A 25,773-nucleotide genomic window follows, 5' to 3' on the forward strand; every position below is an offset into this window, starting at 1 on the left:
TATATATTCTGCCAATTTATATATGTTACTGGCCACTATGAAATAACCCTCAACCCAAACTTAATATAGACACACTCACATCAAAATTGTTTAGCGCAATAGCAAGCTCTCCTCCTCCATTCTGTGAAGTAATTTCTTCAGATGATGTGGCCTGAGCTGCATTTGAGATGCCAGTGACTGCTTGTTGGAGCTGTTTGTAGATCAAGTCTCTGTTTGCTTTGTAGGCTGCTACATCAGGATGCTGCAGACAAGCCTGGGAAGCAGTGTAAAGGATCGGAATATTTTTTTGCAGAATTCCACGAGCTGCAGCCATCTGATCCCGGTGGCCAATATCTTTCAACTCCTGCAACAAATTGAGGGAACATATGAGAATGGGAGAAAAAAAAAGGAATTAAAAAATCCCAATTTGTAGAATAGAAGTAGAACGATTTAAGCATATGGCGCTCACACTCATTAACCTGTCTGTAAACGCTGATCTACAAATTGCAAGTGCAGTGTGCCCGGAGCTGAAAACAAATCTACATTCAGTTTTAGAATTAGGAGTGTGCACATTTTGTTACAAGACCACAATGTCACTAACAATGCTGATTCCAAAACAGGAAGAAATCAGCATGGTTCCTGATCATGTGATCACCAAGGCAGCAGTGGAAGAAAATAATTGCACCCAGTCACTACCATTATTAGTAAATGTAAACACATCACATTCAAAATTAATTACTTTAGGCAATCTAGTATTCTGAGTGAAGATCCAAAATACTTCGTCCAAAAACCTAGTCTCTGGGTCTGTCAACCCTGGACGCAAAAGGGATCTAATATCTGTGCCATGTTTTTTATTGAATTCCTTTGCCACAACATTTTTCTCTGAATTGATGGTATACAAATGCTACCTAAAACAGTCAATGTCCTGTACTTGACAGGTTTCACAGGTTAAAACATATCAGGTGCTGTAGCTCACCAGTGGTTTTATGGAGTAGATCTCCCTATTAACCTCAAACCACCACTCTGAAGATTCCCACATGTACACAATGCCCCTCGGCATCAAAACACACTTTGTATAAAACCAAGACTTATTCTGAGTTTCTATTGGCACGAGGCAAATAACTGCCCAAAATGGGGGCTGCTGGACTGCATTAAGTTTTTCATTAAATAAATCAGCGCAACTAGCAAACAAAATCAGCTGTTGTCATTGACAAATGTCAAATTAAAAGCCAGTGGAACAGGATCACTCAGGAGGTGGTTATAGTAGTACTAAATGTGAGTGAGTGAGTGTGTGTGTGTGTGAGTGTGTGTGTGAGTGAGTGTGTGTGTGTGAGTGTCCTCCCAACATTACAATCTTAATATAAAACCCCCAAAATTCCACATCAGGGTATGGGTGAAGTGAAGTTTTCCATGATTATTTTGAGAACTTATATAATTTAGGGGGGCATGGAAAGAATAGGGAGGAGAGGCTAGAACAAGATAGGCTAAAATATATAGGCAGCCTTACCTGGACCGGAAAGTGAAGCGATAGACTTTTTGGATACCTTTTTTCAATGGAGGAGCTAACAGGGGCAATACACTCAATGCCGCTGGGGAAGAGCCCGTGCCCGGATGGGATAACGGGAGTCTTTTACAGACAGTTCACGAACGAGCTGGTTTCTTTCATGCGCACTGTATTCAATGTAATTAATGACACATGTGGTCTACCACAACAGAGTCAGGAGGCGTATATTGCATTGATGCAGAAGGATCAGAAAGATCGTACACAGTGTGCAAGTTATAGGCCAATGTGTTTAATAAATGTGGATATGAAGATATTTGCGAAAATTTGGGCCTTTGGCCAATTAAAACTATATCTCTTATCCAATGGGCACGTCTCCATGGGCCTTCTCTGTGGCATTTTATGGGAATTATATTTGCATCAAAGCATCCCGCAGTGCCGGGAAAGGTAATATCTTAAACAAATACTACCACTGCTATTTTAGCCCATGTTATGGTTTTATTATTGTTGTCATTAGCAGGAGCCAAAGCAGTTTAGCTTAGTTCAGGGAGGGGCAATAGTATAACTTTTTTCAAGTGCCTTTCTGGTTACAAAATGTCACAAGATAGGTACGTATTGTATACATTTTCCAACTTTGTTAAACTCCATACTGTCCCCCCCGTCAAAATATTTGGGTTTTATATGACCGATATTGTGTAACACCATTGAAACCCCTAATTTTGTTTCCCTAAACAAAGGGTCTGACTTTCTCCACTATATTGCAGTATCTAAATTTATCAGGAGACTTAATTCCTCAGATAACCACCAACGTGAGTCGACATGCATCCCACCCAAGGTGACTGGCATTGGTCATCACGGCCATCCAGCGCAGTGGTAGGAAAGACTTGCGGGTCAGAAGAGCTAGAGAACGAAGCCACTAGAGGAGAGGCCCGCGTGGTTCGACTGACACAAATTTCCCTGTCCAGCGACAATGGGGTGTTATCCCATTGCAACAGAATGTCCATCTGCACAACGCTGGTATAATGTGCCAAAGGAAACACTTCAAAGTAAGCCATCATCAGGCCCAGCACCTGCATGCAGCAGCGTATTGATGACCAGCGTAGAAGCCTGACATGAGTCAGAAGCGTCCGAAGCTTACGTGGAGTTAACGCCATGGTCAAGGTCGTGTCTAAGATGAGGCCCAGATACTCCAACCAGGACAGGGATGACTTCCTGTGGTTCAAAATCCAACTGAACGCCTCCAAAGTCTGCATCATAATTGCTAGGTAGGCCACCAATTCGGAGTGAGATTTGGCCCTCAACAGAAGTTAGGGATCCTTTATGTCTATTGAGAAAAGGAGATCCCCTGATGGAGAGAAGCGACCACAGAACCAAGTCGACCCCATCCTGAACGCGAGACAAATTAAAGGTCTGCAAATTCCTGAAGGCAACGCAACCCCCCACCCTGCCCCCACCTCTGGTTCTCAAACATTCATGCGGAAGAAGGCCTCTCGGCAGGTTTGTCGGACTTGGACTGCCGTGGACGTTTGGGATTTGCAGAGGAAAAAGGTCTTGGTGGACTTGTTTCCGTTGTCCAAGGAAGTTGGGGGTGTTTATGGGACAAAAAAGTAGGGCCGGACTTCAGATATTGCTCTTTGGGCTTTCTGACCTGTGGCAGAAAAGTGTTCTTTTTTTTTTTTTGCATGTAATTTTTATTTATGATCAACGTATAGTATAACAAACATGTAATGACAAAATCACAAGGCATACAAATAGGTGTGTAGTAATAGAAAGAAGGCATACCAATGACTGGTGACTAATAACATAACTATGAGTAGAATAAAAGATGAATCTCTTCTCTAGTGACACCTTCATGTACCTTGATATGTGCGGGAAATGTTCCCGTAGAGACCATGGCGTAGAACACTATACGCCAATGGAACATTCTAACAACAATGTTTAGATTTTAACACCTAAACCATACTTTGTATATTACTATTGGTATAATAAAGAAAAGTAACCACATTTCCTATGAATTTCATGTGTTCAGTGAGCCTAACTGTTGAGTGTTAATGGGTGTATCAGAAGTCTCCTGTGGAAGGAGGTGTGAATCGGGGTTTCATGTGGTGGATTATAAGATGAATGGGAGCGTTCGTAAAACATCTCAAAGGACATCGAGAGCACCTAATGAATTTGCCAGCTTGGCAGTAAGAAACCATTTGGAGTGTTGAAAAATAATCATTACTTCGCGTAGTTGTTCCAGGGACAGTTCAGTAGTTAAAAATGAAGACCAAGTGTCAAAAAATGTCTTTGTGCGTTACATGTTAAATTTCGTGTCTAATTTGTCCATCAGCATGAGTCGGTGAAGTTGTGGCCGTACCTTATCCACTGATATGGAGGTGGGGGAAAGCCAGTCAGTCAATATTGCTTTCTTTGCGCTTATAATGCATAGATGTTCCCACCTGGATAATGTGTGGGGTGGGTCGGTTAGCTCAGGAGTAGGGTAGTGGAATAGACAAATATCAGGTGAGGGGGTTCTATCCTTTCCAGAGTGGACATTCATGTAGAGGACGACCTCCGCCCAAAGTGCTTGTATCTGGGGGCAGGACCACATAAGGTGTGTCAGGTCGGGTAAATAAGAATGACATTTCGGGCATGATCTCAGCCAATCTGATGGGCTATGGTTCATGATGATGTTAAAGCCGTAGTATGCCCTATGGATGATCTTGAATTGAATCTCCCTCCACGATTCACTGACTATTGCTCTTCTCAATTGTGACCAACCGTTCAGTAGAAGGGTGTGCGTAGATTCCAGAGACAAATTCAAAAACTCCGCCCATTTATAGACATAATTGGGGATTACCCCTGATAAAGAAGATGCCGTGGAGTATAAGTGATGATGTATGGAGGATAAGGGCATCTTCCGGGTCGGGGAAGATAACAAATGCCTTAGTAGCATTGAGTTAGACTCTGCACTAGCTGTGGGAAGATTATGATCAATAAAGTGCTTTGTTTGAGCATGTTGAAGGAAGTGATTTGTTGAAATATGAAATTCGTGCTGGAGCTCCCCCAGAGTCTTGCATTTCCCCTGTACTGTGATCATATCTCGTAAAATATGAATTCCCCTGGCCTTCCACTGGTGGAAAACCGGGGAGTCGTGTCCAGCCGGGAAGGCGGGGGTAGTGAGTAGTGGCATCAATGGTGATGCCATTCCCGTCAACTGAAAAAGTTCTCACCTCTCTCCATGTGATTATGGTATCTCTTAGGAGGATGTTGCGTTTTATAGAAGGGGGAAGGCGAATGAGTGGAGTATGTAGGACCCCTGAAAGAGACCATGGGTAGACTAGTTGTTGTTCTAATATTGTGTTGGTAAAAAAGGAGGAATCCAGTAACCAGTCGCGGACATGGCGAAAGATACTGGCCAAATTGTACAGTCTGATGTTGGGCATATTGGCGCCTAATTGTGATGTGGGGTGTTGCAGCTTGGATAGTGCAATCCTGGATCTCTTCCCTTTCCATATGAATTGGGAGAAGGCCTTATGTAGTGCTTGGACGTCCTTATGTTTAATTAGTAAGGGGATTGTCTGCATTGGATAGAGGAGGCGAGCAAAACTAATCATAATTAAGTGACACCTTCCCAACGTAGAGATGGGAAGATCCCGCCAGTTTCTGAGCTCGGTGATGGTGTTGAAAATGGGGGCAGTTTAACTTATAAAGATCCGTCGCTGACCGTGGGATTTGTATACCCAAGTAGCGGACGGATTGATTGTTGACTCGTAGCCTGAATCTGTCAGGCCACGCGGTCATATCGATTGAATTTACAGTATCTAGGGGAAGCAGTTCACATTTATCAAAATTGATTTTCAACCCCGAGAAGGACCCAAATGAGTTTATATGGCTAAGTATGTTAGGGATTTGGGTGGAAGGGTTAGAGAGGAATATGAGAATGTCGTCTGCGAACAGAGTCAGTTTGACATCATGTGGACCTATGCGAATTCCTGAGTACAGGTCAGATGATGCTAGTGATCTGGACAGGGGTTCAATGGCAAGGTTGAATAGGAGTGGGGACAGAGGGCAACCCTGGCGTGTACCTTTATGTAAATGTATAGGTGGAGGGAGATAAGGCGGTAGAAGTGTATATTCGTGCTATGGGGGAAGTATAAATGGTGGATATGAAATGCAAAAAGGAACCAGAAAATCCCATACGAGTCATCACCAATTGTAGCCATTCCCAGTTGACATTATTGAAAGCTTTCTCGGCATCCAAAGGTCAAAAGGGCCCTTGGATACCGAGAAGGACTAGACAATCTAACTTTTTCTAAAGCAGTTATAACTTTACGCACATTTATAACAGCCGATCGACCTGTCACAAAACCTACTTGGTCAGTGGATATTAGTTTCGGAAGTACGGCAGCTAGTCTGTTTGCTAATATTTTGGATAATAGCTTGGCATCCTGGTTCAATAGTGAAATGGGGCGATATGACCCAGGAAGTAGTGGGTCCTTGCCAGGTTTGGGTAGCAGCCTAATGTAGGCCTCGTTAAAGGTGGGCGGGTACTGATGTGTGCGAAGTATGTGATTGAATAGGGCTAGAAGACAGGGGGAAACCTCATCGGAAAGTAGTTTATAGAATTCCGTAGTCAATCCATCCGGGCCCGGTGCCTTGGATCGAGGAGATGTACGAATAACCTGTGAAATTTCTGCAAATGTAATTTCATTATTTAAACCTTCCCGATCTTCAGGAGACAAAGAGGGCAGAAAAACTGAGTCTAGAAACTTCTTCCCGGCCGGGATGTCACCTGGTTCAGCAGCGTAAAGGGAGGTATAATAATTGCTGAATAGTTGGCATATGTCGTCAGGATCTGTGTATATGTGTTGCCTTTGGGGTCATTTAAGCGTATAATGTGGGAAGTGGGTCGTTGGCCGTGAGCCAAGTTAGCTAGTAACCTGCCAGTTTTATTGCCAAATTTGAATAGCTCAACATCTTTACGCGACCTGACAATGAGGTCATATTGTTGCAACCAGTGACCGCAGGACCGCTTATGATGAACCCAGCGATCTCTGGTTTGTGGATTGGGAGATTGTTTATACTTCAAATAAGCATCCCTAGCTGCCGTACTTGCCTCCACATATTTACTTTTGGTCATTTTTTTCCTGGAAGTTACGTAAGCCAGTATCCTGCCCCTGAGGACTGCCTTCGCCGCTTCCCAGAAAAGGAAATAATCATTAATATGTTCTTTATCAGTTTCGTATTCATACCACCATGACTTCAACAAAGATTGAAAAGTACCATCAGTAAATAGATAAGATGGGAAACGCCAGGTTTTTGGGTGGGAGCCCAATGCCAAGCCTTGGAGTGTGATTACCACCGGTGCATGGTCCGAGATTACCATCCTTTCAATGGTGGCCGATCTAACTTTGGGTATAACATTTGGGGAAGTGAGAAATAGGCCAATGCGGGACAATGATCTATGAGCATGGGAGAAGTGGGTATAATCCCGTTCAATGGGGTGAAAGAATCTCCAGACATCGGTCAACGCAGTTTTGTGGATCAATCCTTGGAGACATTTGTCCTGTGGGTTTGTTGGGGGAGGGGATTCCCTAAGTTCCCAGAAGCGAGCCTCAGAGGTGGACGGGGTCGCATTGAAGTCGCCTCCTACCAACATATAGGATTGTGGTATTTGTTGCGTTTAGAGAGTTGGATAACGATTCACAAAAGGATTTATTGTCACTGTTTGGTCCATATATGTTCCATAAGTCTAGCGTTGAATTGCCCGGGGAAACTGTGATGTGGGACCATCTACCCTCCTTCTCATCTTGGGACTGGGATAAAGTGAAGGGTAAGTGTTTACTAATAAGGGTGATTACCCCAGCTTTTCTAGCATTAGCGGGGGCACCCACTGCCAATCCCACCCAAGATTGTTTCATGCGCTTGAAGTCTGCCTCCTGTAGGTGGGTTTCCTGTAGAAATGCTATGTCCGCATTGAGCTTACGTAAGTGACGTATAATTTTGCATCTTTTATTAGGTGATCGGAGCCCTTTGACGTTCCAAGTTATTACATTTATGGGGGTTACCATTGACTATTCGAGTCTTGTTTGTTGAAAATATTGATACTAAACGATAGATGGGTGCATGCAAGTGTCCCAGTGCTACTTGCGCATCCAGTGAATGATTCCTCAGGGTAAAAATGACTTACAGTTGGTGGTAGACATACCCCGGACATCCTATGGGTTGAGGGAGGTCCCCGTGTTCTTCTTCCCATCAGTGCGGGCTCAGGCATATATTCAACATCTGGTGTAAACCTGTAGTGGCTCATAGTGAGAAAATGGTTACTTGTAAAAAAAATTTAAAAAACAAAGAAGATTTGGAACAACAGTCATCACACTCAAAAATTCTGTAGGAGTCGTACAAAACCCTGTAGTGTAGACCTCCTTTTTTCCAGATGAACGTGCAAGTAACTAAAGCTTCACCTGCATTCAGCCGGCAGCCGCCTGGAATGCGAAGCTAGTGAAAATGCGAATGGGTAAACGGAGTGGATCTCCATCCCGTCCATTGAACAAGCGTTAAGCAGGAAAAACAAGATTGGTAACATCGGTGGGCAACCTGCCCATGAGTAGGCTCTAAATAAATGTTCCCGCCATTGTGTGGGCATATGGCCCCGTGGAAGAATCCTCAGCTAGACGCTGTAGGGTATCTTCACGCTTTTTTCTTCCGCAGGGGGCTTTTGGAAGGAGACGCTGAAACAGATGTCATCATGGATGAAAGATACTTGTGGGCTTGATCAGGCGAATCGAATTGCAAGGCTTTCCCCTCAGGCGTCGTGATTCTTAGTAGTGCCGGGTATGCTAGGGTAAACTTAATTCGTCTGTTTACCAATTGTTGGCACACATCATGGTACGCTTTCCTTCTTTTTGAGAGGTCTGCGGAATAGTCGGCAAATAACAATAGCTTGTGCCCTCCGGCCACCAAGTTATGCTGCGTGCGGTATGCTTGTAGCAACTGGTGCTTCTCAGAGTAATCGAGGTAACGCACTACAACAGGTCTGGAGTCCTCCCTGGGTGGGGGTGGAGGGCCCACCCTATGTGCCCTTTCCACTTTACACAGTTTTGCAGACCCCAGCGCTTGCGGAATGACAGAGGCGCAGAATTGATGTAGATCACCGGGTTTAACGGATTCAGGGAGACCTATAACCCGCAAGTTATTTCTGCGCGAACGGTTCTCCAGATCATCCACTTTGTCAGTCAAGTATTGGACTGATTTATTAAGATGATCCAGGTTTTTATTTGCAGAGAAGGAATCCTCATCTAGATCAGCTATTCTCATTTCTAAAGTGGTGATCTGCTTTCCCTGGGCTGTTAGGGCAGCCTCTAGCTTACCCAGGTGCTGCTGCAGTGAGTCGGCTATGATGTTGGTCAGCTCAGGCCTGAGATGAGAAGCCACAGCAGCTGCCAGCTTTTGATAGTCCATTGACTCCGTTGGAGAGGAGATGGAGTGGTCACCTGCTGTGGTGGGCGGCTGGGAGAGCTGCATGTCCTCGGCATCAGTCGCGTCCGCCATCTTGGATGGGCCTCCTCCGTCTGTAAGTGCCGGTTGGAGGGTTCGCCTGGTCTGGTTTGAGCGGGCGATGTACCGTTCCATGTTCCCTTTGTGTGCCCGAGTGGTTCGCCCGCTGTTTCGCTGGCGGGAGCGGTGCCTGATAGTAAGAATTAGCCGATGTAGTGAGTGAGACGGGACGGAGCGCACAACTAGTTCATCTGGTGCCGGGACCGGAAGTTGAAAAGTGCTCTTACCACCAGTAAGGTAAATAGACCTTTACGTGCAAGAATTGGAGACCATAGACGCCTTATAGAAAATGGCGACTTTGAACACAGCGTGCCCCGTCATTTCACTTTAAGACACCAGAAAAGATTACAAGATCTACACGTGTTCGCAATTGAACACATCCCCACTCATCTATCCTCCTCCGAGCGGTTCCACCTACTTTGCAAAAGAGACTGGATCTACAAACTAAACACCCTGGTTCCAACAGGTTTGAACGAGGAAATTGAGATCCACACTATCCTCTAATTATAGGACTGAAACACACTTCTGGTGCCATTGTGAAGTCTAGACAAGTTATCAGATCCATGTTGGGTTACAACTTTCAACCTATAACTTTTAATAGCACATACAATTTTTAGGCACAGTTATTGTTCTAAGTCTGCCAAAATGCAACCTTTTAATAATAAAAAGCAACCTTTTAACAATAAAAAGCTACTTTTTAATAACAATAAAGAACATCTCTATTAATGTTATGTTGTGTGTACAGGTATACCTGCCGAAATACCTGCTGATCCCGAAGACATCCACATTCCTAGATATATTGTGGACATCTATCTTCACTATACCCACTGAGCCCAACCAAGGAAATATATGTAATGGCATTTCTTGTACTGCCCGCTGACTGCAGCCTTCAAGCCCAAGTGCTCACGGCATAGGGAAACTATTACGAGCTTGTCCCACCCCCCTTCCATCGTTCCACCAATCACAATTGCGGGACGGCCCTGGGCTCCTCCCAGCTGTCAAATTTAAATAGACCGAATCCTTCCCGCATTTTTTCTTCCACCACGAACCCAGGCTTGACAAAGAGGCAGCAGCCTCGAAACACGTAGCCGACTGCAGTGTTACACCCCTTACTACCCAGCAAGATGGACTGTGTCTGCCGATCAGCCCTGTGCTGACCGCCAATTCCACCCACCGCTCACTGTATTCTGACAGTGACAGTACCCATCCACCCACTCCACTATCATCACACCCGGCATCCTAGCTTCTGGGCCAACACTAATTTTCTGCACAGTGTTCGCAGAGGATTTCCCTGGGACCCAGTGACATCTTAAACGTGAGTGATTTTTATACAGTAGTAGCGCTCTCAACCAATTTGCTTATTGTCACTTCACACAGGGCCCCTCACCCTGTCTTCATAGAGCTTGCACACTGTCTTTTAACCATTGTGTTTTAAATTATTTTTAAACCATTGTTCAATTAATCGTGGCCACCCAACTATTAGTGGTTACCCCTTGCAGTGCGCTTCTCCCTTTTTTCTTTTGTTTTACTTACCACCAGTAAGATTCTTAATAATCTCATCCAGCATAGCACCAAACAGATGGTCCCCCGTGAAGGGGAGTTTGGTGAGAGCTGTTTTTGTTTTGTTTTAGAAGTCCGAGCAGCAGACTAGCACGTAAACCACAATAATCTGCACAGAATTATAGCAGACACAGACTATTTGGAAGCCAAGGGTCCAGCATCCAGAAATCCCCAATCACACAGCGCTAGTAAAATCAACAAATACAACAACACAATGCATAAAGTGTGAACAAACAAAACAATAATATAAAGTGTCTTTTTTTAAGATACGCCAAATTAGCATACTAAAGTGCTTCCCAATGGTGCATATACAAACAGTCAAATGTGCTTCTTATAACTCAAAAAAACCACATGTGCGTTCTTGTGCAAGACGTTCCAGAATCTCTTTGCAAAGAAACTCTTTTGTGCACTGCACTCACTCATCAGATTTGATTCACCAATGAATCAGAGAGCACTTGTAACAAGTTTCCAATCTCAATCACTGCTCATAGGTATTTCATCTCCTCTAAAAACAGTTGATATTTAATAGACTCACGATAATGGTCAGATAGCATTCATGACAGATCTCCAATATCAATCACAGTTCACAGATCTCTCCTCACATTGGCATTAGTACTCGGAGAAAGAAGTAAAGTATTGCATCGTGTAAAATCCTTTTTTTAAATTTTATTTAAAAATGTTCATAAAAACTTTAGGGCTGTGCAAATTAACGATTTCTAGATTAATCGTTAATCTTTTTGATCGATTAAAATTTTTTTGAAACTTTCTCCACGAGCGCCAGCCAAGGCATTGGCCTATACACATACAGCACAGCAATGAAGTAATACAATGAACTAGGATCACACTAATCCAGCACGTTATTATTCTGAGTTGCCCCACTCAAGCGGCGGCCATATTGAGTGGGGCACGTGAGATTAATAACATGCTGGATTAGTGTGATCCTAGTTCCTGTTATTACTTCATTGCTGTGCTGTATGTGTATAGGCCAATGTAGTTGGATCTGTATGTGCTTTATAATTAATCGAAAATAATCGATTAAAAAGAATTTCGATTAATCGAACACGAAAATGTTTTAATCAGTAACAGCCCTAAAAAAAACCTTACATTTATCCGTTAGGTCTCGTGTTTTTTTTTAAATATTACAGACATCCCAACTCTCCGGGAGTCTCCCGCTATTAGATACCGGCTCCCGCCCGGGAGAGAGACGCTTTCATCCGGAAAGGTTTATCTGCTCGATCGAGCAGATTACACCTTTCCCTGCGATCGTTTTTTTTCTTTTCTGACATCGGGAGCCGCGGCCCGACCGTCAGTGAGAAAAGAAAAAAAAAGGCATACGAATGCATAGCTAGATTCCTATTGGCTATTGCACTTTGCAATAGCCAATAGCAAACTAGCTAATGCACCTGCCCACTGCTGCTGTTAATCAGCAGAGGGGGACCTGAATTTTTCTATCAAGTCCTCTTCTGGTGATTGAAAGCAGCAGAGGGTGGGTGCAATAGCTAGTTTGCTATTGGCTATTGCAAAGTGCAATAGCCAATAGGAATCTAGCTATGCATTCTTATGCCTTTTTTTTTTTATGACGACTGCAACTGTCAGAATACTTATAAAATTTAAAAAAAAGCCTGCAGATAGCAAAGCAGCTATTGCTTCCTGTGCTATCTGCCATCATTTCATGGGGGTACTCTCTCCCAGCCCCCCCTAACCCCCCTCCGCAGATGGGGGGTGGGGGGGAGAGGGCACCTCCCTGAAATGAGAGGGACACCTCCCTGAAATTGTTTTTCAGGTTGGGATCCCTGATATTACATTCAGCCCGCCTGATTGATGTCCTCTTTCCCATCCCCGCGCTTCCTCCCTGGACAAGGCAGCAAGAGACAAAGGCAGTTTGTGTAATCACCAGCAACTCAGCTAGCATGATGGCACCGTGTACACGCCTAAACAGCGCATTTCGTCATTTAACTGCTTTTTCAAGAGTGGTGTACACACTGTCATAGTCTCATTAAATAGTATAAGATGTTATATTCTAACAGGCCACTAGATGTTAACCCTAGTGTAAAATAAAAATTATTCATGTATCCAATATTGATAACTATAATTTTACATAGATAAAAACTAATTGATGTCAACCCTATATTATTTTCACAGTAAGTCATGGAACGATTAAAGATAGAGATATTATTCTCACAGAATATCATAGAGCAAGCCCTACATAGCTATCCTCCCAAAATTGAAAATTTTAATATAATACCATCAGCAATTATATTCTCTAAAAGAGGGGAAAATCTCAATCCAGATTATAATCACCTTACCCCGCAATCGGATGGGAACTCTCATCACAGCCAATATTTAACCACCTCCCATTCGCTGAACGTTGAAAAACGGCCGGACGGGAGTCTTCTGGATGCGGGTGGGCGTCTTTAGATGTCCTTCGTGCCCGCGCGTGCCCCCTGGAAACCGCCAGAATTTTAAACGGCCAGCAATGGCCGTTTACATAGAAGCGGTCCAGCATCTGTAAAGACGCCCAATCGCTTGTATGCTGCATGTCAGTACACAATCTCCTTCTGCTCTCCTTCCCGGTCACTGAATGCAGAAGTGATGTTTACTACATCAGTTCCGCATTCCTCTGTCACTTTCCGGTACAGAAACCGGAGAGAAGCTGATGAAGCAGATCTGCGTTTCATCAGCTTCTCTGGGGGTCCCTAGGTGACATTAAGGGTCTTAGAGACCCCTGATGGCTCCATAAAGGGGACCTATCACTGTAATTTGATATCACACAGGGGGATTCTTATCCCCCTATGTGATAACAATAAAGTTAAGTGTAAAACATTTTTTTTTAAATTGCTCACAATAAAAATTTACACAAAAAAAAAACCCCACAAACTTTTTTTTAATGTCCCCCACCCCCACAAAAATGCGCAAAAATACGCTAGGTGTGCCTAATTGCACACAAAAAAGTTCTCACCTGGCCACCATTCAGTTGATGGGCAGGGTGTGGGATGCTGTAAAAGGCATTCTTCGTATAAAAGGGTGCACTAGATACACTCCGCTGAGTGAAATAAGGATGGGATACGGAAGGTTCACCAACTTTACTTTGAAGGGTCTTTGTGCTCGTTTCCCTACCTACAATCCCAAAATAACATCACTAATAAACATTTTTTTAAATATCTGCAGGTCCGGCATGCACTTGTTTCACAATTTGGGATGACCCCTCCTCCTATCTTGTAGAAATGTCAACAGCACACCAGTCCTTTTAAGATAGCAAAAGCTTCATTTATTGAAGTTTTTTGTCATATGACCAAACTACTAGTTTGGTCATATGACAAAAAACTTCAATAAATGAAGCTTTTGCTATCTTAAAAAGGACTGGTGTGCTGGTGACATTTCTACAATTTTGCTGACATTCGCGGCGCCATCCGCGGTCACTGCGAGCACCCCCCACTACAAGGGACATATCGGTAAGGAGTGCGACAAGGAGAGTACTCACTCCCCCTCCTCCTATCTGCCCCACTCCGGTGTTAGATGCAGTGGTTCGTGCGACCCATACAAAGGGTATAATTTCATTTTTATATTCCAACCTACTGAACAGATCCACTTCTCCTTTATTGGAGAGAGAGATAGGTGGACTCAAGATGTTGGACCAATCGATGAGCAATGGGAAGATATCCTTTCTAATGTAACCCTGACCTCCATGCCCGCAACCCACCACCTCACTCAGCTCTTCATTCTACGTAGATCGTATCGTACACCTGAATTTCTGACTAAGATAGGTGTCCGAGATGATCCGTCCTGTCCAAAATGCGGATTCCACCAGGGCTCACTAATACATCTACTATGGAGATGCCCCAAGCTGGTCAGATACTGGGGCCAAGTAGTCGCACTGATTAATTCAATTTTTGATGTCTCTATTGACCTCTCCCCCCTTGCTTGCTGGGGGGCAAAGAAACCCCCAGTCAGACTACTAATTTAAAGACGGCTGTCAATAGAGCTCTTTTTACTGCTGGGAGACTTATCGCCCGTAAATGGATATCGCACTCCCCGCGTACTGCGTCTGAGTGGATGCTGGAACTAGATAGGATCACTGCCTTTGAACGGGTAACATGCCAACGGAGAGGGCTAGAACATAAATGTACTAAACATCTGTTTCACACTGATACTGCCCTTTATACATATGCAAATGCTTACTATAACTCACGTACTGATTGTACGACCGTACCTCTGTACTTAAATACTTATTTCGGGTCCGCGTGTCGCGAGGCGCTAGTTTGGTACTTGGTGAAAGTTCTGTGATTCTTGTTTTTTTATTTATGTCTGTACTATGTTATTGTCAGTATTGTGATCTGTTTGTAAAACTGTTTAATAAACACGATCTGATTTTAAAAAAATAATTAGATTGTATATCTATTGAGATATATTTTAAGGTTTTTACCCAATTAGTTTTTCTCATTTTAGTATTTTAGATGACTCTGCTTTTATAATCTGTTTTCATATTGGTTTTGCATTTATCCGTTGTCGCATTTTTTAATATAAGGTTAGACCAGTACAATATCTTCACTAAGTTGGTCTAGTTTCATGTGGCATATGATCAGAGTTATGATAACTGAACATTGCCCCCATACTGATTTGTTATATTTAGAGGCTAGGAGTATGGGATTATTACCTTCTCATAAGCGGTTTCACTGCACCTATGTCCCAGTCTTGAGAAGAGATAGTTTGGTTTATGTGAGGCACGTAATTGCTGACAGGATAATCCGTTTTGATATATCAAGTGGCAGCGGCTCTATCTTTGTGTTCATTCATTCCGGCCCTGCCCACAGTCAAGTGATAAATAGGTTGGCTGGCTGTCAGTTCACCCTGCCTTCTTTACGTATATCTAAAGACAGCGGCTCTATTTTTGTGCCCATACGTCCCGAACCCGCCCACAATATAGTGGCAATGAAAGGGTTGGCTGGCTGTCAGTTCACCCTGCCCCCTACATCCCTCCCACCCCCTTATTTGTCATCTGGCACTCCTCGTACATTGCTGTGCTAGGGCTCCGCCCATTTTAGTGTTGTTACCTCCAGCATGCACGCATACAGGTCAGCATTGGAAATCTTTGGAAGATCGGTGCAGGAAACGGGATTCTTCACTCATTTGTTACTGACATCTCTGCCCAATATAAAGACTTAGAAAGACCCATAATGTTTCAAAACATATCAAACATCACAATAAAGACCCAACAGGTTAATCCTTTTGTGATATAGATGCAGTTAAAAAACATTGCAGAGGCCCTAACCTAAAGATGATGATATCCCAAAAAACAAAATGGATATATAGACTTGACACCATGAAACCAAGGGGGGCTAACTATTGAATTAGATATCAATTGTGTAAAAATATAATTGCTGATGGTTTTTATATTTTCTTTCAAGAATAATTGTTTATTTTCTTCAGAATAAACTTGCATCACATAATCAATTTCCTATTATAAATAGTTAAACAGTTCTAGACAATTCACTCTACAAACACAAATACATGCAAAATAATTAATCTCCATCAACAAATATCTGATACCTATCATAGAGACGGGCCTTAATTTCTTACAGAAGCTATTACTCCATTTAACTCATCCAACCACTTCCCTATCTGAGGGGTATTTGAGGTCCTCCAGTGCCTGGGGATTACTGCCCTCGCTGCTGCCAGTATAGGACACATTAGTCCCTTTTTTAGTTCTTTTTCTGACCCATGGTGCAATGATAGGAGAGCCACCTCCGGAGTCTCAGATAAATCTAGCCCCGTAATAGGACTACCTATCTTAAGTATAAGTCTCCAGTACGTTCTGATCTTCTGACATGACCACCAAATATGAAGCATTGTCCCCTCTTCCTGACCACATCTCCAACACATTTTAGATATTAGAGGGTTTATCTTGTGAACAGTTATAGGGCATCTATACCATCTTGAAATAAGTTTAAAGTTTCTTTCCTGCGTTTGTACTGCCATACTGGATTTAAAAGGCTAAATGCGTGTCCCAACTCACGTTCCCAGGCCTTCGTTTAATACGGGTATTTCGGAAAAAATTGAGTAAGATATTATATAGTTTAGATACCTTGTTTTCTCCCCGCCTTATTCAGACACATATTCTCTTATGGGGTTAGGTTTCTAGATACTAAACCTTGTGAACAAAGATCTTGGAAGAAATGTTTTAATTGCAAGTATTCCAACCATCTACCCCTACATGATGTATTCGATGGGAGTAGGTCTGATAGAGGTAGTAATCCAGTGCCGTTAATGGCTTGTATCATTGGGTAATGTTTCGTATTTTCCCACATCAAGAACCCTCTATTCTGGAGGCCCTGTGGGAAGTCTGGGTTACCTAAAATGGGAGTTAGTGGCCCCACATATGATACCCCATGCTTCTTGACCAATACATCCCTACAGTTAAGATTGAGACAATTACTGAAGACCTAGTCCATCCACTGGGTCTCTTAAATAGTGGAATCCATGGGATGGATGTCAAAGGTACCGGTATCCCCGCTTGCTCAATAGTTACCCAAAGCTTCTGGTGTTCTATGGAGAACAAATAAAACATTCTATTCAATGTTACCGCCTTATGATAGGTTTCCATGTGGGAGACCACCTCCTCCTTTCCTTTCCATGTGGGAGACCACCTCCTCCTTCTCGTTTCCTTTTCACTATTTTGTCCTATCCTATCAGGAAGCCAGGAGGTGGGTCATGACGAGCCACCCGGCTTCCTGTTTGGCCATGAAGCCAGCTTCACTTGCTGGTAGGCAGCCTGGCTTCCCGACCAATTATGAAGCTGGACGGCACCTCATGACCCGCCACCTGGCTTCCTGATTGGTCAGGAAGCCTTGGCAAGTGACGCTGGTGTTCTTTCAATAAAAGACCAGCTTGCTGGGCAATCAGGAAGCCAGGCGACAGGTCATGGTCCGCTGCCCGACTTCTTGATAAATCGGGGCATATGGCACCGGTATCTGTACTCAGTATCGGCGAGTACCAAAAAAAACTTAAAAATCAGGACGCGATATCAAAAAATAGGTATTGATGCTTCCCTAGATTTAAGTATAAGAACATAAAAATAATCTGGTCCTTAGCAGGACGTAAATACAACAACACATGACATATTACACTGTGTCAATTATTTTACTACCAAAGCAAAAATGGAGAAGTTATGTGTGAAAAACCAAGTATACCCTTATCTTCAAAATAACAACAAAGGCACCTTTAGAAATGTCTTGTAACGACACTCTACAAAACAGATATGTATAGATAATTGCAGGCTTTTTATTCTTTGCATACTTTGTTCTTCTTTTCCTCCCCATACTTCTCAAAGTGGCTATTTTAACTGAGAGCTCATTAATACATCTCCATCTATTTCCTGGAACTCTGGCACATGTGACTAGGACACGTGACCGTGCGCATCATCTCAGGGGAGGAAAATTACGACTTTCTCAGAGATCTCTGAAGATTTCCCAACAATGCTCTGCTGATGTAACGTTCCTGGAATGCAATGCTTGGGCACATTACACCACTTTTGCCAAGAGGAAGTAGAAAACAAGACATTTTAAGTAAAATTAAAATATGTTTCTATAACTATTGAATGCAGGATGATTTTATTTCAGCATGCAGAGCTGCATGCTAATGTAATTTTTAGCTAAGTGTGAGCTTAGCTAACAAAAGCTAAAAGTTTTAGCAGTTTGCTTGTCTGGAGCATTCAGGTGTGTTGACACAATGCCAAGGAGGCAAGACATCAGCAATGAGAAGCAATTGTTGCTGCCCATCAATCTGGAAATGGGCCATTAATGCCCACCAATCTGGGAAGCCCATTTTCAAACAATTTAAAGTCCATCATTCTACAATGAGGAAGATTACTTACAAGTGTAAAACATTCAAGACAGTTGCCAGAAGTCGACATCCCAGCAAATTCACCCCAAGGTCAGACCGTGCACTGCTCAGAAAAACCCAAGAGTTACACCTCAGACTCTACAGGCATCAGTTAGCATGTTAATTGTTAAAGTTAATGACTGTACAATTAGAAAAATAATAAACAAGTATGGTTTGTTTGAAAGGGTTGCCAAGTTGTCAGAAGAATGCCCGTTATATCTAAAGTAGCACGGCTTAGGTTTGCAAAGTTGCATTTGAACAAACCACAAGACTTCTGGAACAATGTCCTTTGGACAGATGAGACAAAAGTAGAGATGTTTGGCCATAATACACAGCACCACTGTAGGTGAAAACTAAACAGCATATCAGCAAAAACACCTCATACCAACTGTAAAGATTGGTGGTGGAGGGGTGATGTTTTTGGCTTATTTTTCAGCCACAGGACCTGGGCACCTTGCAGTCATTGAGTCGACCGTGAACTCCTCTGTATACCAATGTATTCTAGAGTCAAATGTGAAGCCATCTGTCTGACAGCTAAAGCTTATCCGAAATTGGGTCATGCAACAAGACAACGATCCCAAGCACACCAGCAAATCTACAACAGAATGGCTGAAAAAGAAAAGAATCAAGGTGTTGCCATGGCCCATTCAAAGACCAGACCTCAACCACATTGAAATGCCGTAGCGGGACCTTAGGAGAGCTGTGCATGCATTAAAAAAAAAAAAACTCTCCTGCCAAAAATCCTCTACCTATTTAGAGTCCTCCCAGTAGGTATCCCGGCCCCTATGCTGCACAGACTACAGTCACGCATTTTTGCCTTTATATGGGGAGATCGTCGACCCAGAATTCCCTGTCGTACGCTCTACCTTCCAAAATCCCAGGGAGGACTGGCAGTCCCGAACCTAACCAAATACTACCAAGCAGCGCAAATAGGCTAACTCTCTAAAGGCCATGCGAACTATGAGTCCCCGGCTTGGGTGGCTCTAGAGGATACGTTGACACATCCAACGACAGTAGCCAATCTTATTTGGCTTCCCCCCAGACATCGACCCCCCATCTCTAATCCTATCACTTCTCATTCCCTTAAACTCTGGGACTTGGTGAAAACGACATATGGCCTAATATTCCCGCATAAACCCCTCATGTCCATACTGAATAACCCTGCCTTCCCCCAGGCGCTCCAAGGCCCCTCTAGCTTTATTGAATGGTCTTCACGCAATCTCACCTCTTTTTGGCAGCTACAATCCACCTCAGGTATTAAATCATTCCCATACTTGCAGGAACACTACTCGCTACCCAACAGAGAAATCTTTCACTACCTTCAGATCAAACACTATTACAAAACACATCAGGACAGGGCCACCACACCCTCGCCATTCGAACAAATCTGTCGAGACAACCCACATGGCCCAGGACTTACCCTCCCCCATCCCATGTGTCTAAGTGGAACACTGATCTAGGAGATGTCATGGATGAGGAAGCCTGGCACCAGTCCTGGCAGAACACCAAATCCAGCTTGCGGTGTGCAAGTATGTTAGAGATAAGCTATAAGGTCCTCCTGCATTGGTACTTGGTGCCAGCCAGAGTGGCCACTTACAACTCCCACTGCTCACCTGTTTCCGAGGATGTCCTGAATCAGGTACGTTTATCCACACTTGGTGGAGATGTCCGATAGTCTCGGGCTACTGGGATGAAGTTTTCGCCCTCATGGACTCGGTGGTCTCCGAGACGGTGACTAAGGATCCAGTTTTTGCCCTACTAAATTGTAAACCAGAAAATCTCCCCAAAAAGACCTTTAAGCTGTCTCTCCACATCCTCTCTTCTGCTAAGAGAGAGAATGCACTAAATTGGCTCACAAAGTCTCTTCATATCTCGCATGTGATTACTCATATTCATTGGATCATGGCCCAAGAAAAAAAGAACAGCACAACTTGAGAATACTATGTACAAATTCGAAAATATCTGGTCCCCCTGGATTGATAAATTCTTTAACTCACCAATCTCCCGTCGCCTATGCCACATGTGATGCTATAGTCGTAACATTACCATTGTGTGCATCCTCCGCCCAGTGTTACGGTCCAGCACCCTATTCTTCTCCTTCATTTTTCCTCTTTCCCCATGTCCCTTATATGTCGTCCTGTTCTCCGGTGTCTCCCCATGTGCTGTGTGTCTTATTGTTGCTAGTATCACTAACCTGCCATACAAGGGTCCTGGATTTACTTGACTGCTCCTACTCTGAGTAACGGTGAACTACATTTTAACCATGCACTATATCATCTGAGGTCCTTGAAAGCTAACATGTGAACCCAGTGGGGCAGTACCCTCCAAGGCTTACATTGGACGGTAACTTGGTCGCATTTGCACTATAGCAGATAGGACCTTCATTTTAGCCGTACCCCAAGGACTGACGTTGTATTCCTCCACCATGTGTCATGTTGTATATGTATGACCTGGTTGCTTCAGGCATCAGTTGATATTGTACCATGTCTGTGACTACTTGTACTGTAAACCTTAATAAATATCTATTTGAGAGAAGAAAAATAGAGCTGAAGCAACATTGTAAAAGAAGAGTGGGCCAAAATTCCTCCACAAAGACTGATAAAGTCATACAGAAAACAAGTACTTATTGCTGCTAAAGATGGTTCTACAAGCTACTGAATCATAAGGTGTAATTAACGTTTCACATATGTCTTCTCCACTTCAGCGTTAGGTTTGTAAAATAATGACACGTTGTAATATACATCATGTGTTGTTGTTCACCTGAGGTTGTATTTACCTAAAGTTTAAGACCTGCTAAGGACCAGATTATTTTATGTCCTGATAACCTTTTAGCAACCTGCCTCCAGTGCATGTGCAATACCACCTCACATTTATTTAATGCATTAGGTCAAATCTCATCTCTACCAACATTGGTCCCATAGTAACCTCAGCTCCAATTCTGGCTTAAACATTCTTATGCAATAATGCCCTGCCCCATAGCCTAATTTCCAGGAACTGCATGACCATCTCTGCTACTAACCTGCTTCAATTTTGGGGCCTCCTTTTCAACCCCCATTGTCCCCAATTCCACTGACACACTCCTGTTTTAGTATTCTCCCTACCATCTCACTGCCACCTCCACTGTTCTGAAATAACCCGTTTCTCAGCAGGCACCTTTCCTGTGCACTGATTTTGACTTATTTCTTCTCGGTAAAACGCGCGCGCTGTGAAGAGCTCAGCTCCCATGCTGGTACCAGGTTTTGTGAATGAGTGCCAAATGCATTAAAGGAGCACACTTCTGTCCCTTCACTTGTACAACTATGACAATTGTTATAGTTGTGTAGTTTTGTTACTAAATTATGGAAAAATCAATAAGAATCATGTGCGTGTGAAATTGTTAACTGTTCTGACTGATACACCTACTCCACTCCGGCAAATACTGCTCACTTTCATACTCCCCTCCTCACTCCCCTCCTGTAAACATTGTACTCAAGGTATAACCTCTGCAAGCCTCTCCTGCACATAAATGCCCAGTCATACCATTTGCATGCCTGTGCTGCACATACTACCCACTAAGACACACAAATATCCCTAAACTCACATGTACTGGAACAGCATAGTTTTTTACCAGTATATATAAACATTTGAAGCTTGCTCGCTGATTAAAGCATTTTTACATGCTTGCTGAACCATGATGCTGTCAGAATTTTAATGCAGTTGTTATAAGGGGGAGTTATTTTTATTTCCTGCGCAAGTGACTGGCATCAGAACAGTAAGTGAGCGAAACATCTAAATCTTGACAAGAGAAACATTTTTCACATAGCGACACAAAGCATTTTACATTTGGGAGAGAAAACTAAAAACAAAAAGAAAATAAAAGAAAATTCTGTTTGTTGGAAAAAGAGTGAGAAACTACAGAGGTAGAGTAGTGCCAGAACTGCCACCAAGTTCCCAGCTTGGATAAGAAAACAGTGGCAAGATTTAATAAATCACCCACCAATAATGAATGTAGCTTTTAACCCCTTCATGACTGAGCTTGTTTTTCGTTTCTGTTCGTGAATGACTGACACACTTTTTACATTTTTGCTGTGTGATTCTTCCACGTCAGTAATATACTTTCTTACAAAGTGCACCCACACATATTATATGTTGTTTTTTTAGAGGACAGATAGGGCTACATATTTATTATCACCAGGGCTTGAAAAATCCACTCGAGGACGGTGAAGCCCGATGAGCAGCTTCCCTGCTGGCCGATGTAATTACACTGCCAGCCCGGGAGCATCAAGCGATCGGTCGTCTCTAGAGACGCTCGATCGCTTGTATTAGCATCCGTCACTGCCATTGCCGGTCCCGAGATCCGCTGTGCCCGATGCGGCCATGCCCGATGCGGCCAGGACCGGCACGGCTCTGTGACAGGAGATCAAAAGGGAGTTCAGTATACGAATCACTATATTACATCACTTCCTGCATTCAGTGTCACTCTCCAGCTACAGAAGTTGATGAAGCAGATCTCTGCTTCATCAGCTTCTCTGGGGGTCCCTAGGTGACATTAGGGGTCTTGCGAGACCCCTGATGTCTCCATAAAGAGGACCTGTCATGTAAATTGGCTATCACATAGGGGGCTTCTTAGCCCCCCATGTAATAGCAATAAAGTTGTGCGTAAAAAAAAAAAGTAATACAAAAATTAAAGAAGCATAAAAAAAATAAGGAAGCATAAAAAAATTAAAACAGAAAACATTTTTTTAAAGTCTCCGCCCCCCACATACACATATGCGTCATTGTGCCGCACATGTTACATATCGGCATTTTTTGCGATTTTGCGGGCGCACGCAATTTTAAGGCTTGGCATGTTTGGTGTCTATTTACCCGACATGACCGCGACTTTTATGTTTTACTAAAAATATGGGTAAGAATAAATGTTTTATAACATAACGTAGGGAAACTTTTTTTTTTTACATGGTACTTTTTTCATTATATAGTAAAAAATAAAATAAAACCCCTCCCCCCCCCCCGTGGTGATGATATACCTCAAAAAGAAAGCTCTATCTGTCCCCAACATTTTTTTACATGAATTGCAAGGCTATAATATGGTCATGCTGACTGGTGACATTTTTGACTGACTGGTGAGACACCATAACATTTTTCAAGCTCTGCATATCACATATGTGTACCTAACGCCTCACTAAAAGTGGTCACCTGGCATACAATGTCACTGTCACTAAGTGACAGCGACATATTTTGAACATCGCTGTCATGAGGGGGGATTTAAAAAAAATATTAACTCCTTAGGGTGAAAAAAAATCTAATTTTTATTGTAAGGGGTTAATTTTTTATGTAAATAAAAAAATTATAAAAAATTATATAAATGATAGTATAAAAACTTAGTGACACTGATCCTGCAGCATTTTCAGGATCAGCTGTCACTAAGGCTTTCTGATCGTTACAACAATCAGAAAACTGAAACATTCTTTTAGGAATAGATACATTGGGGGGAATTTATCATATACTAGAACATACAACATCTGGGGCAGATTTGCACAGCAACCAATCAGCTTCTCTGTCTCATTTTCAAATCTTACCTGACAGGTCTCACTCTCAGGCACCCGATCCCCTTCAGGAATCGGGTGTCTGAAAAAGGTTAACTTTCATTAATGGATGCCTCTATACTGAGGCATCCATTAAGGAATGGTAACTGCTGCTTCTCAGCGGTTACCAGCCTTGTAAAGCAGCAAATAACTCGTCCCGTACAGTGAACGTGATAAGTCATTTGGGCACTTTGTGGCGGGACGTACAGTGTACGTCTGTCACAAAGGGGTTAATGATTTTTTTTTTCAGCTGGACCAAACAACTCATTGTACATGGGGTTTATTTAAAGATTTTAGGTGATGTGGTACCTGGCAATGTTAGGTTACACACACAAATTTATCAAAACTGGAGCAGAAGAATCTGGAGCAGTTGCCAATCAGCTTCTCTCTTTAGTTTGTTGAGCTAAGGTTTGAAAATGATAGGTGGTTGATGATTGGTTGCCTTGACCAACTGCTCCAGTTTTAATAAATTCCCCTCACAATGTCTCCCGAATAGATGCAAGTAGGAGCAGGACATGTAGACTAGATGAACAATATACAGCCCTGTCTGTTCCTGAAGCTTATATTTCTAACCTGTTGGCGTTTTGCAGTCATTAAATTTAACTTCTCCACTTCAGCTTTTAATGCTTTATACTGTATTCCCAATTCTTGCTCTGTTCCAGCATTTCTTAGTTTTACAATACCTTCTTCAACCTAAAAAAAAAATAAAAAAAAAATAAAGTTAAAATCATTAAACAGCATTTTAACCTTTTCATGACCGAGGCCTTTTTTTCTTTCATTTTTTTGTTTACAGGTTATAATCCACATTTTAGGCCTGAACATTACTTAAAACCCCCAAACATTATATATATTCTGAAAGCCAAGACACTATAGAATATAAAATAGTGGCAGTTGCAAATTTTTATGTTGCACGATATTAGCGCAACTCCTGATAAAACCCAAAAAGTTAGTGAAAAATGCCCCAAAACACACTATAATACCCATTTTTTTAAATAAAATATAAAAGGTGAGGTTACAACAAGTAAATAGATACCCAACATGCCCAGGTTAAAAATTGTGTGCGTCCATGAAACTGCGACAAAATTCAGTAGCCCAAAAAGTCAGTAGACGACACTAACAGCCCCCACAGGTCATCAATTTAGAGTTGCGCGTAAATATTGGCCCTAGAATTATTGCAGCGGCAATACCCAGCATGTGTAGCGCAATCTTTGCTTTCATACGAAGCTCACCCGACGCATGTATACATGAAGACGTGAGCACGTGGGGGATAAAAAATGTTTTTTATATTTTATTTATTAATTATGTTGTTTTTTTAAACTTTACTTTAACTTGCTATCACATGGAGGAGCTTCCAAGTAAGCTGCATCGCTCCTGGTCCCATAGTACGGGGAGGAGTCCGGTGAATGGAGGTTGCTGCCTGGAGTTGTGCAATGTGTAAGCATATGATCAGTAACTAGAACATGTTCCAAACCCCCCCCAACACCAGAGGAGCTGGTCCTGGGCCCGTAGGAGGGACAGTGGAGCACGGGAAACACGGCAGGGGTGTTGGGTGGGGGGCAGCGTTTGCCAGCCCGTAGAAGCGATCTGGTGGCAGCTGAGTCGCTAGAATCGCTTCCACTGTAAAGCTGTACATCACTGGTCACTCAAGCAATTGAGAGCAATACATAAGCCACCCAAAAATCCATGATGGAATCATATTAACCACGATTTTTAATTTTCTTAAAGAAAAAAAAAATAGCGAAAACATTT

General features: G+C 42.8%; 1 protein-coding gene across 1 annotated transcript in view; it reads right to left on the reverse strand.

The window, feature by feature from the left end:
* The window catches only part of CTNNA1 (catenin alpha 1), a 191,059-nt gene that overhangs the window by 102,971 nt on the left and 62,315 nt on the right, over positions 1 to 25,773 (reverse strand). The window contains exons 5-6 of the mRNA XM_018563705.1: positions 24,598 to 24,717; positions 80 to 343 (exon numbers count right to left, since the gene is read on the reverse strand). Of these exons, the coding sequence (XP_018419207.1) occupies positions 80 to 343; positions 24,598 to 24,717 (384 nt within the window). The remainder of the gene's footprint in view (positions 1 to 79; positions 344 to 24,597; positions 24,718 to 25,773) is intronic.

The sequence above is a fragment of the Nanorana parkeri genome, unplaced genomic scaffold, assembly GCF_000935625.1.
Source record: "Nanorana parkeri isolate BGI_ZX_2015 unplaced genomic scaffold, ASM93562v1 scaffold687, whole genome shotgun sequence".
NCBI classification, from domain to species: Eukaryota; Metazoa; Chordata; class Amphibia; order Anura; family Dicroglossidae; genus Nanorana; species Nanorana parkeri.